The 15,800-nt window shown below is 29.4% G+C and overlaps 2 protein-coding genes across 2 annotated transcripts in view; both read left to right on the top strand.

Annotated features, from left to right (window-relative positions):
• The first annotated feature begins 413 nt into the window (after window positions 1-413).
• Window positions 414-4,115, top strand: LOC113385551 (baculoviral IAP repeat-containing protein 6-like). Its single transcript, XM_026623403.1, has 9 exons — window positions 414-658; window positions 1,076-1,257; window positions 1,320-1,454; window positions 1,728-1,908; window positions 2,126-2,291; window positions 2,620-2,821; window positions 3,030-3,210; window positions 3,563-4,032; window positions 4,101-4,115. The coding sequence occupies exons 1-9, from the start codon at window positions 454-456 to the stop codon at window positions 4,113-4,115; spliced, it is 1,737 nt and encodes a 578-aa protein (XP_026479188.1). The 5' UTR covers window positions 414-453.
• LOC113385265 (baculoviral IAP repeat-containing protein 6-like) overlaps window positions 3,923-15,800 on the top strand; it is a 61,610-nt gene continuing 49,732 nt past the window's right edge. The window contains exons 1-14 of the mRNA XM_026623103.1: window positions 3,923-4,596; window positions 4,855-5,079; window positions 5,659-6,087; window positions 6,651-6,832; window positions 6,905-7,019; window positions 7,777-7,870; window positions 10,439-10,666; window positions 10,816-10,969; window positions 12,823-13,005; window positions 13,077-13,217; window positions 13,691-13,834; window positions 14,110-14,369; window positions 15,269-15,462; window positions 15,566-15,704. Coding sequence (XP_026478888.1) covers window positions 4,135-4,596; window positions 4,855-5,079; window positions 5,659-6,087; window positions 6,651-6,832; window positions 6,905-7,019; window positions 7,777-7,870; window positions 10,439-10,666; window positions 10,816-10,969; window positions 12,823-13,005; window positions 13,077-13,217; window positions 13,691-13,834; window positions 14,110-14,369; window positions 15,269-15,462; window positions 15,566-15,704 — 2,950 coding nt within the window. The 5' untranslated portion in view covers window positions 3,923-4,134. The remainder of the gene's footprint in view (window positions 4,597-4,854; window positions 5,080-5,658; window positions 6,088-6,650; window positions 6,833-6,904; window positions 7,020-7,776; window positions 7,871-10,438; window positions 10,667-10,815; window positions 10,970-12,822; window positions 13,006-13,076; window positions 13,218-13,690; window positions 13,835-14,109; window positions 14,370-15,268; window positions 15,463-15,565; window positions 15,705-15,800) is intronic.

Raw genomic sequence — 15,800 nt, 5'->3', positions numbered from 1 at the left:
ATTTTTGAATTTTGTGCCAAAAATCAAATGTCAAAATCTCGTTATGTTGGCAGAGCTGCGTAAATTATTTGAGAACTGCGTAAAGTTCAAGAGATGGATAGATAACAGAATGGCAAATAGCAAAAGACAGAAAGGGTGATACTGTGATATGTGCTTGAGGTTTTGTGACGATAAAAGTATATTTTGCTTAAATAATATTTTTAGGAATGTGTAACTGCCAAAGTTTTCATAGCATCCTTTGTCAGTTAGTTTTCTATCGTAATATAATATTAACCAGTATTCATCAACCTATTATATTATTTTCTTCTACTAAGTATTGTACAAAACCTTTTATTTTTAGTTTATTAAATATGGTACATATCGCTTTTATGTTTTGAGAAAAAAACTAATGTTTACAAATATTTTTATTGCGAGTGATATTATTTATATGAAGTCAATAGTGTATCAGTTTATATGTTGACAAATGCATTTAGCAAAATCACGATGGCACAAGATCCTTGGTTTTTAAAGGAGGATGGTTATCTAAATGTTAATACTGAAACATCATTCATTGTTCACCATCCAAATCTAAATGTCATACTGGTATGCACAAAATTGGGGAAAGTCACTGTCATAGACGTCAATTCTGGGGATATATTACAATCAACTACAATATCAGGTCTGTCTCTTTTGCTAAATTAAGAGAATTTTGACTAAGAATCTATTAAAATGAAATTTGAGCATAAAGTACAAAGTGTGCATAAGTTGTTTCACATTTTTATGATATGTTTTACTTTGCCTTTATAAATCCATGTACATTTGATTTTTCACATTTATATGCTGATGTAGTCTTATTTCATTATTTCAGTATCAAATATATTAGATTTTTTCCCAACTATATAACTTAGTAAACATGAAATGTATTATTGGTAATAAATCATCTTTATGATTTATCTTAAATGATTTATGATTAATTAATAGTTTTTTTTAAATATATATGCTCTAATGTTTATGTTGAAATATATATTTTTTTAATGTGATTAAATATTATGGAGTATTGTAGAGTTCTCATAAGAAAGCATTATGTTTATTACAGATGAAACATATTCAAACATTGGTGGCCGATATTTGTCTGGAATTGATAAAATATTATTTTGGAATGGTTTGGGAATTGGACTGCGATCTGATTATAATGGTGTCCTCTTGCTACCAACAATTTTACAAATTCCTACATTTGATATCAAGCAAAACATAAAATTAGAACTCCTACTTTCTGAGGTATTGAATGTACACAATACTTTAATGAACATTTTTTAAGGCTCAAAATTATCAATTTATAGGCTGTATTACTAAGACAATCTCTTAAAGGACTGATTTTGCCAAGTAATGGACAGTGGGCAGATTTTGCCAGTATGTTAGATCTGAAAATTGATGTAGCCAAATCAACTCCAAAGAAAGGAATTAAAGCCCAGAAGGTAAGATTTTTATATAGTTTTACTTGAACCTTGTTTTTTCTTTGTCATTTTATGCAGTTAGGTTATTATGATATTTGTATCATATAATGTAACAAAATATTGTTTTATTACAATACTTCTGAATGTTTTTGACCCACAATAATATTCACTTTTCAATGATTCATGTATAATTTCTTCAAAATTTTTTAAATTTGATTATGCTAAATATTTCTGTAATTGTGTAATTATAGAATAATATGGAATATGAGCTAATATTTTTTATACATATTTCAGTGGAATATTGTAGAGTTAAATATGCCATTAGGTGTTTTACAAACAATAGTATCACTATTACACTCAGACATGAAGTCAAGTGAACAATGCTCACCTGGTATGGCCATTGTTGCTTCTATGCATGAAAGACTTTTAACACTATCCACTGGGACATTGGATTGGAGTGTCACTGCTACTTCTGGTAAATATATCTATTTTTTTTTTCTGAGTTTCGAAAATTTAAACTAAACTTTTATTGAATCACATAAAAACTTAATTGATTATTTGAAAACTAAATCAAAAAAGTAATTTTGTATTTCTGTATGCACTGAGTATTAAATGATTGAATGACTTAGTAATTTTTACTGATTATCAACTAGTAATAAAAAAATAATTTGTTTACTACATTTTGGTTATAGGTCTAAATAATTCTTCAACACCAACAGCAAATCAACAAATTGATACATTGTTAGAACAATCTGGTTCGGGCTCGGGCCAATCAAGTGAAGATCCTGATAGGGAAAATATGTTTTCAGAAGCTGCTAGACGAAAAACATTTGATAAGTGGCCTCACATGGATTATAAGTATGTTTAAAAATTATTTGGATAAAAAAACATCAGTGTTGTTTTAAATACTTAGGTATTTTTATGTGCTTTTTGTTACAAGGTTATTTAATCAATCATAATTAGTATTTTACAGTATTTTCTAATTTCTCATCTATCTTTCTAAAATTTTTAGTCTTTGCAAATTATTGAAAACTAATTATTGTAAAAATATATTTTTAAAAACCAATTAATTTTTATTTTTATTTATTACATATAGTATAAAATAAAAGTTTTGTGATTTAATTTTTGATAAAAAAAAATTATGAAATTTGACAATAAAAATTTATATGTGCATATTATTTTTTAGATGGGCTCTTCCGGATCAAATGGCCCAAGCCGGTTTTTATTACAAGCCAACATCAGTGGGAGATGATAGAGCAATGTGTTTCACATGTAGTGTGTGTTTAGTATGCTGGGACCGAACTGATGAGCCTTGGAGTGAACATGAGAGGCATTCTCCGGGATGTCCTTTTGTAAAAGGAGAATATACACAGAATGTTCCTATAGCAGTTAGTACCTTTATTGATATCTATGATACGTGATTTTGATTTTTCTTGCATGGACATTCTATATTTATTAAAATGTTTCAATATTGTATATGTAAAAGCAAGTGTTATAAAATATTTATTGTGTCATAAGTATTTATAATTGTTAATTCATTATTATTGTTTCTTTCTTTAATTTTATTACTAGGTATAATACTATTTTTATTACCAGGTTTCTTACGCTACTGGAACAGCTGGAAGTTACTCAGATATTCAAACTGTATCTGATGGTGATCACCCAGAAATCATTTGCACCAGTAAATCTGATAATGAGATTACTATTTGGTCTGTTAATAGAGATTTGGAAAAGCAACTTAGTTTTAATATCACTCCTGATATCTTAGAATTGAAAGGTAATAGTTTCTACATATATATATATATATATGTGTGTGTGTGTGTGTGTGTGTGTGTGTGTATGTATTAAAGAATTAGCATCCCAATTTTCGAATTAAAAAAAGGGTTAGCAGAGAAAAATGTTGTATTAACTATCTTGATTCAGCAAATCGAAAATTCATTATTACAATGAATCAAATATTTGAATATTAATTATGAAATATATTGAGAATAAATATACATACCAAACCAGGACTAAAACAAAAACACTAAATATTTGTATCAAAAACTAAAAACTTATAAATAATTTATGTACATGTAATATTAAATTTCTAATACTTCTTATCACACACATTATTTTCTTTATTACAGATTCTCCAAATGAATCAATTTCCATAACAGCACTTGCAATTCTATCATCTTTGAATGATCAAAAAGCAAATTCGAAATCTGCAAGTAGCACATGTATGACAAACCTAAATAAAGATATGACCCAGATTATTTGTGGTGTGACAGCTCAAAATTGTTCATATATTGTTCAATATGAATATATAACTACTCCTTCCAACGAACCTACCAATAATGATGAAACTACTAGCCCTGGTATAGGTGGTGGAGCTCGAAAAGCAAATTCCACAAATATCCAAAATATGAAAGATGAAGTTGTCGTTATGTATGTGGATGATAACAGTCATATACCGCATCAATTAGGTCTGAAGAAGAAAAAAAAGAAGTCGAAAGATAAACAAACAATTTTAACTGCGTTTCATTTCACAAATGATCAAGATCATCAAAATTCAGAACTTTTCGGTATACCAGAAAATCCTGATGATGATACTGGTGTAGATCAAATTAGTTATGAATACTTTGTGGATTCACCTGTGTATGATAAAAATCAATCTTCTTCAAGTGTAATAAAATATAATGATGATTCAAGTAGCAATATGATACATCCAAGTAATATTTTAGCAAAGCTTTTATTTAAAAATGATCTACATCCGGATGGACTCGAAGCTTTGATATCAAAATACATGAAAGTTAAGGGAGATAAATCTGAAACTAGTAGTGTGACCATTCATACTACTAAGCAACCACTTGTCAATTATGAAAATAGTGATTCTTGTCTGAGCTATCAATCTGATGCAACTGATTTTAGTGCATTAAATGGTTATGCTTCAGTCTCTAAGACTCATGAAAATGTATCTGTTGGTAGTAAAAATACAGGGCAATCCGAAACAACAAGTGGCATTGTTGCAGATGATGAGTTAGTTTCTAAAAAACCATCATGTTATAGAAGTGTAAGGTTATTGAATTTTTTCAGAGTGCCATGCAAAAGTAATAGAAAAATTACTCACTTATTTCCATCTAGAGATGGAAAGTTTCTAGTTGTAATTTCACAGAAAATGGTAAGTTATTATTGCAATGAATTTGAATATTTATAATGTAAAAAAAATAAAGCCTTTCCAGAAAAATAATGTATAATTGGGGAATATAAATCAGTTGTAGTCTTAATGCTTAATTTTAATTACAATATGTAATTTTATTTATATTTCTATCATATGTCAACTATTTGTTGGGTTGTGCTGTTTTTAAATTATACTATACAATGCATTTACTTTGATATCAATTTATTTTCTCTTATTAAAACTGCTATGAAATTTCAGAAAGAAACTACTAATGAATCTATGGAAGTTGATGATATTGATTCTTCATCATGTCGAGCTGTAGTTATGTCAATTGAGGAACAGTCATCAGATGTAGTGTGCGTAAGATCTTTTACAACAGCAGAGAAACCTATTGAGATCAAAGTTATCCCAGCAAGAAGGAGGTCTTCAGGACTGTTGCTGATCACATCCGCCGATGGGCTTGTTAGATTATTAGATATACAGGTGAGGTCATTTATATTCATGCCTGAATAATACTTGTGAATTTTTTTTATATTTAAGATGGAAAATTTATGCTTGATAAGCAGAACATTATCTAAAACATTTTTTTTATTGTTGTTCGTATGTGCTGAATATTAGGTTGGTAACTAAGTGTGGTTCTCAGCTTAAAAGTCCAAATGTAATATACCATTTTGTTAATGGATAGTAGGCTATTCAGATGTCCATCAGTAACAAATAAATTTTTGATCGGTTGCATAGAACTCATTGAATGGTAAACAATTCATTAATTATGATGGTGTCAAATTGTACATGATTCAGTTTTTGGTAATAAAAACTAGAAGTTTTATGAAAGTGGGGTAATGATGTTGTTCGAAAGATGACAAAAAAAAGTCATAGATCAAAATGGACAATTACTTAGTTGCCAATTTAGCATGTTTTATATGAATACATCTTCAGTAAATCACCAAATGAATTTTCAAATTACAAATCAATAAAATTAAAAATGCAATAAAAGCTATAATATGATTATAAAAGAAATATGTAAAATATGAGCAAATTTTTATATTTATTTGTATTTTACAGACATTATCTACAATTGCTTCAACTTCACCAAATGATGGCCAATATGTCTCTGCAACTTACTGCTATGGACTGGGTCGCATATGTGCTGGCACAGAGAAAGGCTTACTACGATTCTATGGGCTCGAAGGGGAGGATCTTGATGAAGATGAAGAAGAAGATTTAGAATTGACATCTAATTCAGTATTGGCCAATGAAGTTATAGAACTAACTCCTAAGATTTCTGATTTTTATAAAACTAAATCAACATGTGATTCAGAGACTATCGAGTTCAATGCGAATGTTGAAGATAATGTAAAATCAAAAGATACATCTATGAATGCTCAGGAACGAAAGCAGGAGAGCAAAACACAATCAAAGACAAGTTCAAGCAAAATTTTCAGTTCATCTTTCAATAAACAAGATCTTTTAGCAAGCAAGAAGGTTTTGATGGTATGTTATTTATATTTTGTGATACATTTTTCATCTGTTTGCCAGAAGCTTTTGTACATATATTTAGGATGGGTCAAATAGCAGGAAATTGAAAAAAATTACTAGGGCTCCTTTGCAATTTGGGCTTTTGAGTCTTTTCAGGAAACTGTGCTGAAATTTTTAAAGATTTATTTATTTCATTTACATTAGTTTATCATACATATTTCTATACAATTTATATAATCATGTATAACTATCATGTATAACTGTGCTGAAGTATTTTCTCCTAAAAAGATGAAATAATAAGTGCTGGTGAAAACACTATATTCAATGTTTTGGTAACTCAAAATTTATATATGAGCTATGGTTTCTTTGTCAAACAAGTTTCTTGAAAAAATAGGATTGCAAAGAGCTCTAATGACCAAAAAAATTTATTTGAATATATAGAGAAATTTTTGTAAAAAAAATGTGAACTTTTAAATTTTATTAATCAACTAATAGTGTTGTTTCTGAAAAAAAAAGGTAGAATTTCATGTTTCCACTTAGTAATAATCTTATATATTTACGCATTTTATTTATATAAGGTATCAGATCTGAGGAATCTGCATAAGTTGTCATTATTTGACGAAGCATGTTTTCCGTATGGAGCTACTGTTCCTGCATGTTGGTGCCGTTTAGTGCAAGCGCAGAAGCAACGCAGGCAACCTCATCGAGCTAGATCAGAAGATAGTCAGCATGCTTATGCATGGAGATTGCAAAATGATGCGTATGTGATACTTTATTTTTTTATTATAAAATTTTCATTTATTATAAATAAATATTAAATAAATGTTTCCAGAACGACTTGGGATGAACACATTTTTGAATTAACGCTGCCATACTCATGTAATCTTGGACATGTAGATTTTAAATTTTCACTTCACTCTCCTTGCCATGTGGCTCCAAATATACAGGTATTTCTAATGTAATATATATATATATATATATATATATATATATATATATATATATGAGTAAGTTCTTCAAGGGCATACATAAAATAAAAGGCAAAGATTTAGAAGTTAATCTTTAATTTTTCCAAACGTTTCGACATATTTTATAACTATATAAAATATGTCGAAACGTTTGGAAAAATTAAAGATTAACTTCTAAATCTTTGCCTTTTATTTGATGTATGCCCTTGAAGAACTTACTCATATTTCTCAACATCAAAACTAACTTCTCTAACATATATATATATATATATATATATATATATATATAATATATATTTGATTTAGTAGTTAATTGAGATATATAAATAAATTCTTTAAGGGCGATGCATCAAAACAAAAATTTATAAATTAATCTTTAATTTCAAATATAAGCATTCGACACCATATCTATTACATGTTTTTTTGCAGAAATACTTTTCCTACATTTTTGTGAGACAAGAATCCCATTATTTTTCCTGTTCCCATGAAAGGAAAAAACTTTATGATTATTGAAAAGTTAGTTGTATCAATGTTGGTGCAAACTTTTGTGCTGAGTACACATCTTTAGATGTAAAATACCAAGTTCAATATCCACTGATGATGACATCAAATTGTATGTCAAAATGTTTGGAATTAAAGATTAATTTATAAATCTATATATATATATATATATATATATATATATATATATATATACATATACATATCCATGGCTATAATAATTATATGCTTTCAGGTGACCTTATTAAAACAATTATCTGGTATAGGGCATCATGGCAAATCTGATTCAACTGATGTGAAAGCTTCATCTAATCTTACAGATGTCATAGGTATATTACTCAATTTTTATTGTATGTCATTTTGTTGGTTGTATATTATTATTAGTCTTGCAACGAATAGTATATTCGGTAGGTTTTTGGCCTAAACTCGTTTGTTGGCACCATTTATACTATTCGGCCGAATACCGAATACTTGAACACCACATGTGATAGGAAGATAAATGGTATAATCGTGAAAATAGCGGTTCTTTACATATATGTAATTGTGTTTTCCAATTATTTCTTTCATAAACTTTTAATATTTTCTTCTATAAACTTAATATTATTTCTTATATATTAAGAATGTTAACAAAATAAATGAAAAATGATATGTTATATTATTTGTATATTTTGTGATAAAGAGCTAATAGTGATTATAGCTCTTTATTTGGAAATGCTTAGATTTCATATAATGAATGACTTTATTGTACATATTGATACAATACATGCTTGTAACCATTGAATGGTTCATATTAAATAATATAAACATGTAACAATAATTTATCTTGTGAATATTCAGAAAAAAAATCTTCGCGTGTTTATTGATAATGTCAAAAGTCGATAAAGTTCAAATTATTATATATACAATAACGAAATCATTTCTTTATAACATATTATGTAAACTAAACACTTCCAAATACAGATCCATCGCGAGCTCTTTATCGCATAAAAGATAAAACACCAACGATGCTGTTGCTGAGCGGCGGCGGCTCCTTTGATTTTAACTATTCGGTACTCGGCTGAATATTAAGAAAGGTGCCAAATATGCCGAATACCGAATAGTAACCGAATATTCGGTGCAAGCCTAATTTTTAGTTATTTCTTTCATAATCATTTATTGTTTTCTTTTATTAACACAATATTATTTGTTATGTTATGTTACACCTGACCAAAAATATTATTCGTATTTTTTGCGGTAAAGAGCTTATGATATCTATTTATTTAGAAATGCTTATAATGAACTTTATTGAATATAGATACAACACATGTGTGTTACAGTTGAATGATTCCTAACAAATAACATAAATACATAACAATAACGTGTTCTTTGAATATTGAGGAAAGATTTCTTCACATGTTCGTTCATAATCTCAAAAGTCGATAAACTTCAAATTATTATATAAACAAAATACAATAACGAATTCATTTTATATTTCATTTTATGTAAGCTAAAGACTTCAAAATATACAGATTCATTGCAAGCTCCTTACTGAGTAAAAGATAAAACACACACACAATATTTTCGGCGAGTGGCGGCGGCCGCTCCTTTTATTTTAACTATTCGGTATTCGGCCGAATATCAAAAAAAAGTGCCTAATATGCCGAATATCGAATAGTAACCGAATATTCGGTGCAAGCCTAATTATTATCATCTTATGCATAATAGACACACTACCCTATATTTTTTATTATATTTACTATAACACTATATTCACAAAAATTACTGGAAAACTAATGCATAAAACCCAAATCACACAACGCTCGTCTTCTGGGCTGGTTAGCATGTTTGATTTTATCGCAGATATCGGCGCTAGATATTATAATAGTTTTTCAAGCCGTTTGCTTCACACTATGCGAGAAAGCTTGGTAGCTTTTTGAGTGAGATTTGTCTTAGCTTGCTTGACTTAAATGAGATAAACCACATGGCAAAACATTGTTTCTCTTTTGGTTTGAACGAACGAATCCATTAACAAAAATAGCGCACGTTCTAACTTGCAAATCCAGCATGCGGCAACAACTGGACAAGTGGTGACATCATTTTCCATCTTTGACAGCAGACTAAAAAAAATGAAAGAAGCGTCATGTGATGACATACTAGCATCTAAAGAAACAATATAGGTTGTTGTGCCCCATCCAGCGACGGTGCCAACAATATGTAAGTTCTTCCTGCTGCTAACCAAGCTGATACCAAACTGTGAAGGCGAATCAGTGAAACAGATTGAAGACGTTTAATGTTTTTGTCTATTTCATGATTTCTTGTACATTTTGCATATAACTTGAACAACTTAACTTAAATATAACTCCATTGATTACTGAAGTACTACTGACTCATATTAACTGATCTATATTGATGTGAACTTATTGAAAACTTGATAACGACTGACTTGCAAATGCGTCATTGCTTGGTATTTATGTGCCTGCGGCTATGTGACATTGTAATCCTTGTTTCCATGTCACAGTCTAGTGCAAATCTACGCTTTACTTAGTTGTTAAGGCGCAGTTTGCGGTTTGTTAAGGAATTTTATCAACACTGGCAAGGTTACTTCGAGCTTGCAATGTATTGTAGCATGATTTTAGAGGAATACTGCGTAGTTTGTATTTCGACCGTTATATAGTAGTTTATAATATTAATTATAATTATTACACTATAATGTATAAAAAGAGTGCACATCATTAAATCACCGATTATCTTACTTTACTAGCGATTGCAGCAAGAAAATGTTTTTTTATTTGATTTTTACACTATCGTATCTTGAGTTTAATATAATTTAAATTGTATAAATTTATTAAATATATCTATAACGAGTTATTTATTTAATTTTTAATATGGCTAAGATATTACATTTTCTCTAATTACAGAAGATGATGATGCAAATCCTGTACTAACTTCAGAATATTTGAGAGCACAACATGCCGAGCTTTTAGCTGGTCCTGTTCAATTAGTATCCGGACTCGATCTGTCTGGACAAGGAGGAGTGGTTACTTTAACAAGCCCAGCTCTTATTAAGTATAGAAGTCGGACGTTACTTATTCATGTGAAAACCATGTTCCATCCAGTACACCAAGATCAAGACGTTATTAGAGATGGTAACGATTTTTTATGAAATAAGTAATAAATGAATATTCTATAAAATGTCGAGTAAAAATTTATATATTTACAAAATATAAGAATAAAACATTTCTTTTTGAAATATGGAACAATCCATTTTATCACAATTTTGATTTAATAATTCTAGGTGTTAATCTGTTTGGTAATGTAACTAGTTCCACCCAACGCAATGAAGGTAGCAATGGCTGTGGCAAAGGACAAAATTACCTTGGCTGTGATTGGTTACATGAAGTCTCTGTTTCTGTTAGATGCTGCAAAGCAGCAACAATTCCTCATGCCCGGTAAGCGATGAATATCATGTAATAGCTTTTTATATTCACATGTTTGTAACACTTTAACAAAAATATAATATCAGCATTATGCAGTGGTTACGATTTATTAATTAACTTCCCGAAGGATAAGTTTGTTTTCATAAAAAAATCCGATTCGCTAATTTTGTTTTCTTGACGTTTCAAGCCTTTCTGAATCAAATGAGACCAAATTTGGAAAAAGTATGTGTGTGTGTATGTGAACAGATTTTTTGCCGTAAATCGACGTTTTCTCAAAAACGACCTGACCGATTTCAAAAATTTAAAAGCCATTCGATGTATCTCGATAAGGACTAGCGTTTATCAATTTTGCGCCACGATCAGCCAAGCAGTTTCTTTGTCAATCGCAAAAAAGTTAAAAAAAATTCTGTCCACGTTTTAGCCCGCAATTCTGAATCGATTTTGAAAATTGAAAAACTGTTCGAGAGATATTGGTTGGGAATCGTGCTGATTAGTTTTTGGTAAAGATCGACCGGGCCGTTTTCTTGTAATAAAGTGTTATAAATTTTTTTTTCGACGATTTGTATGATTTTTTTTGACGGTAAATACCAATAGTCTTACAGATCATACTAAAATATTACGACTCCACGACAAGTCGTTTAATTTTAACAATTCGTCAAAGTTTGCATTAGTATCGTTTTTTGGCGTTTATATTTAAAAGCCATTTGATGTATCTCAATGAGGACTATCGTTTATCAGTTTTTTGCGACGATCTGTCAAGTTTTTTGTAATTTGGTTTGGCTCATACTACCGAATCGATTTTAAAAAATCAAAGTGTTCGAAAGATATTGATTGGGAATGATACTGATTAGTTTTAGGTGAAAATCTACCGAGCCGTTTTCTTGTAATTAACTGATGAAAAAAAAAATTAGGCTGATTTTTATGGAACTTTTTTGGCTATATATCATGGTCTTATAGAACTTACTGAAATATTACGGCCTTGCGACAAATATGTTCAAGAAAATGACGTTTGTTAAAATTAAAATTAGACGATTTACTTGGTATAACGATAGAGTACTTGGTCTTAATGAACATACTAAACCATTAAAGTCCTACGGAAACTGGTTCAATTACAAAAATTATTGATTTGTGAAAATTTGCTTTTAGAAAATACTCCGAGTTAACGTGTTCGTTCGTTTTCAATTATGTGTAATAAATCCACTCGGAATACTCATATAATCACTCATAAATTAATTAATATTTTTATTGATTAAGTCGATTATTTACACATATCGGGAAGTTCATGTAACTTGCCTCAAGGCAAAATACCAATACCAACTAGTTTGATTATTGTTTTTCCTCTCCATTCATTATATTGCAGAAATAAGTTAGACATGTTTCATTGAACAACTCCGATGCTCAAACTATTGCAACTTTTTCGGGGTGATTTTTGTCTGCAAACTTTTAGAGCTCTGAAAGCGGCTTATAAATTATTGTAAGGACCTTTGCTGGAGTTATACCCTTTGTCAACTCATATGCTTAAACACAGTTACATAACACATTTGTAACAATATCTATGGTGTGTTACGCTTGTACATCCTTGCCATCTTCATATTAATCAATAGTTTTAAGATTTAATTCAAGAGATATGGTCCTTTCCTCTGGACTCATTATTATAAAACTTTTAGCGCTTTGTATCTCAAAACGCTCGTATGTTAGACGACTCCCAAGTCGGAGTAACACTGTAATAATTTTTTAATTGCATTAAAGTTGATTAAAGTAAATTTGTCATATTTGAATTATAAAATGGTAAATCTTGGCAAAATCTTGAATGTAAATTATTTTTGATAGAGATTTTAATAATAATTAAATTTGGAATTTTATAGCTTACAAAGAGCAGCTATGCTGGATTCAGATACACTATTACAGAATTTACTATATGCAGCTACAGCTAGTGAATCAAAACCAGGACAGGGTGGTATTATAAAACCAGTAAATACTAGACTTGTTAGATCTTTATCATTAGATACTATCAGTTGGATAGTAAATATTCGAATGATGCGTAACAGGTGAGATATTGTTCAATTACTCAGTGATATATTTCGATTATTGGTTGAAAATATTTATGCTGTAAACCTAGGTTGCCAGATGCCGGGAAAAAGCAAGGAGATTGTGCAAAAATTGTTCAAGCAGCTTTAGATGGCTTAATAAATGTGTCTCTGCTTTCGTGTGGTCGATCAGAAGCCAGAAAATGTGTCAAGTTGCTTTTAGTTTGTAGCAAGTAAGTAATCATGTTTTATATATTGCATTTAAAGTTATATATATATATAAATATATATATATATATATATATATATAATGGGTAGTGCTGCCCTAGGGCAGGTTCGTGAGCTGAGTTAAATTCCAACTCGATTCAAGGAAGAAATAGTGTGAGAGTTTTTCCCTTTTCCATTTCACACCGCAGTGCCCGAGATGGGCTTATTTTCAATTGGAAACATATTTTGATCTATATTTTCAATTGAAAATGGACATCGCGCTGCCCGATGTCAGATCAGGGATTTGAACGCGCGACCCTGTCCATACAAAGTCAACGAAATTATATATATATATATATATATATATATAATCTATTATTGTTATTTCAATTTTTGCATCAAATTCTTGAAAGCATATATTAATTGCATGATAAGGTAAATTTACAAAATTTATTTCTAAGGTTGAAAATTTTTATATCAAATATTTAAATTTTTACAGTGGAGTTTCAGACTTACCACCAGATGCACCAATAGTACCATTCGATCAGACTTTATTGCGTGTGTTGTTAAAGACAATGCTAAATGGACTACCACAGGTTAAAACTGCATCGGCATTGCGTTGGTATTGTCTCTTATTGATTAGGTAATTATTTTTATCACAAAAAGATATTTTTGTTATTTATAATCAAAAATTATTTTGTTCTGTTTGTTATTGTGGAATGTTTTGGAGGCTGGTTATATCAAATTATCTACTAAATGAATAATTGTTATAATAAAATTGTGAATCAATGTATAGTGACATTTTTGAAATTTAACTTTAGTTTGTATGTGGTAAATAGCTCATTGTTTTTAAGATTGACATAGAAAAAAGTGCTATCTGGATTTGATTCTTTCTAGTTTATTAAGTATTTAATTTAGATTTGCAGGTGCGGAGAATCGTGGTCCGCTCGCAGTTGTTGAACGCTGCTTAAGACTTTTACGCAAAGCAGCGATTGAGCGAAGTAAACGCAGATGTCCGTATACTGATTTGCTAAGAGCGCGATTTGGATTAAATGGAATGCCTTTTGATTCTGATGTTTTTGATGGAGAGTTGCCCCAACAAATTCAACAGCGAGGCCTCGACTCTATGCTTGGAAATAGAAAGCCAAAAGCGGTATCAGATTTAGCAGACATGGCAGGTAATAATATAGTTATGTGTATATATTTTGCAATAAATAAAATGTGGTGCACTCACACATCGATCTCATTTTGGGTAGAGCACCAGTAAGAAGTTGCAAGATGCTGATGATTTCATATTCTAGTGTTTGCCCCAGATTTTCTAATAATATTCATTGCTAATAATTTAGCGTTATCTATTTTCATTGATAATATAGATAAAAAATCTGTTTTCAATTGAATATAGTCTTTCCAGATATTTAAAAATCTCAAACTGAAATTGGGAATCGAACTAAAAAAGAAATTAATTTACAATTTGCCTAAAGCAGTGTACTCTCACACTATAAACAGGTGCAAACCATATGCAATTTTCCAATGTACATTAGCTTTTTATGTGCACATGAAATCAACATAGAGTATTAATTTTTTACTCCGATATAACTAAGTCAGTTATAATTCAACTCTAACACTCAACATGCACATACATAAAAACTATTAAATTATATTATTTAATTATATTAAATTATAACATAAAACCTTTTAATCAAACTTCTAAGGGTTGGCCTGAAATTCAAATGTCTGTTGTGCTAAGTTAACAAAAAAAAGTTCTTATAATTAAATGTTAATTTATGGATAGATAAATTGAGACTATTTAAATTTAATATTTTACAGTTTGTGTCAATATAATAACAATATAATTTTTATCACATTATTATAATATGAAACATAATCTTAATGATATTTATTAACAACTCAAAAATTTATACTAATTATTTCATAATTAATCTAGATTAAAAAATTTATTAATCAAATAAATAAGTTGTTTTATAAGATTTATTTAGTAAAAATTATTTGACAGTCGCATTGAAAACGTTTCTGCTTTCACATTTCTATTAATACAATGTTAATTTCAAAATTACAGCTAAACCTATTCCCTGCACAAAAGGATTACGTGGTTTAGGAGAAGTGCAACCTTTGCACTTTATTTGTAACTCTGCTTCTGAAGGTACAAAATTAGAAAGACTGCAAAATAGTGGTACCAATACATGTTTCAATTTCGATGGTACACATAATATATTATTCAAACAGTTTGATCCAAAGGATGTCAAAGAGGACGTAAGTCGATGAAATATTAGACATAATTTTTTTCTTGTAATATATAATTAAACAAAAAATAATGATTGAAACATAATTGTAAAAAAATTATATATTTTTTCAGCAAATATTAGAATCCTCGGCATTATCTATGAACTGCAAGCTAGGTAAACTATTACTATCAGTGGAGAAAGAATTAGCAAAAGCTAAATCAACATTAGGTCACAAAGATATTGACATGGAAGTATCTGATTATCAACCAGGTGATTATTTTAATTGTATTAATAAATCATATGTAACTTCAGTAAGCACGTGTATAAATACATACATGTATAAATTTATTATATGCTGTAGTTGTG

This window comes from Ctenocephalides felis, unplaced genomic scaffold (genome assembly GCF_003426905.1).
Source record: "Ctenocephalides felis isolate EL2017-DRISC unplaced genomic scaffold, ASM342690v1 CF-g0.4_SCAFFOLD_03571, whole genome shotgun sequence".
Taxonomy (NCBI): Eukaryota; Metazoa; Arthropoda; class Insecta; order Siphonaptera; family Pulicidae; genus Ctenocephalides; species Ctenocephalides felis.
This window is presented reverse-complemented; position numbering and strand designations above follow the sequence as displayed.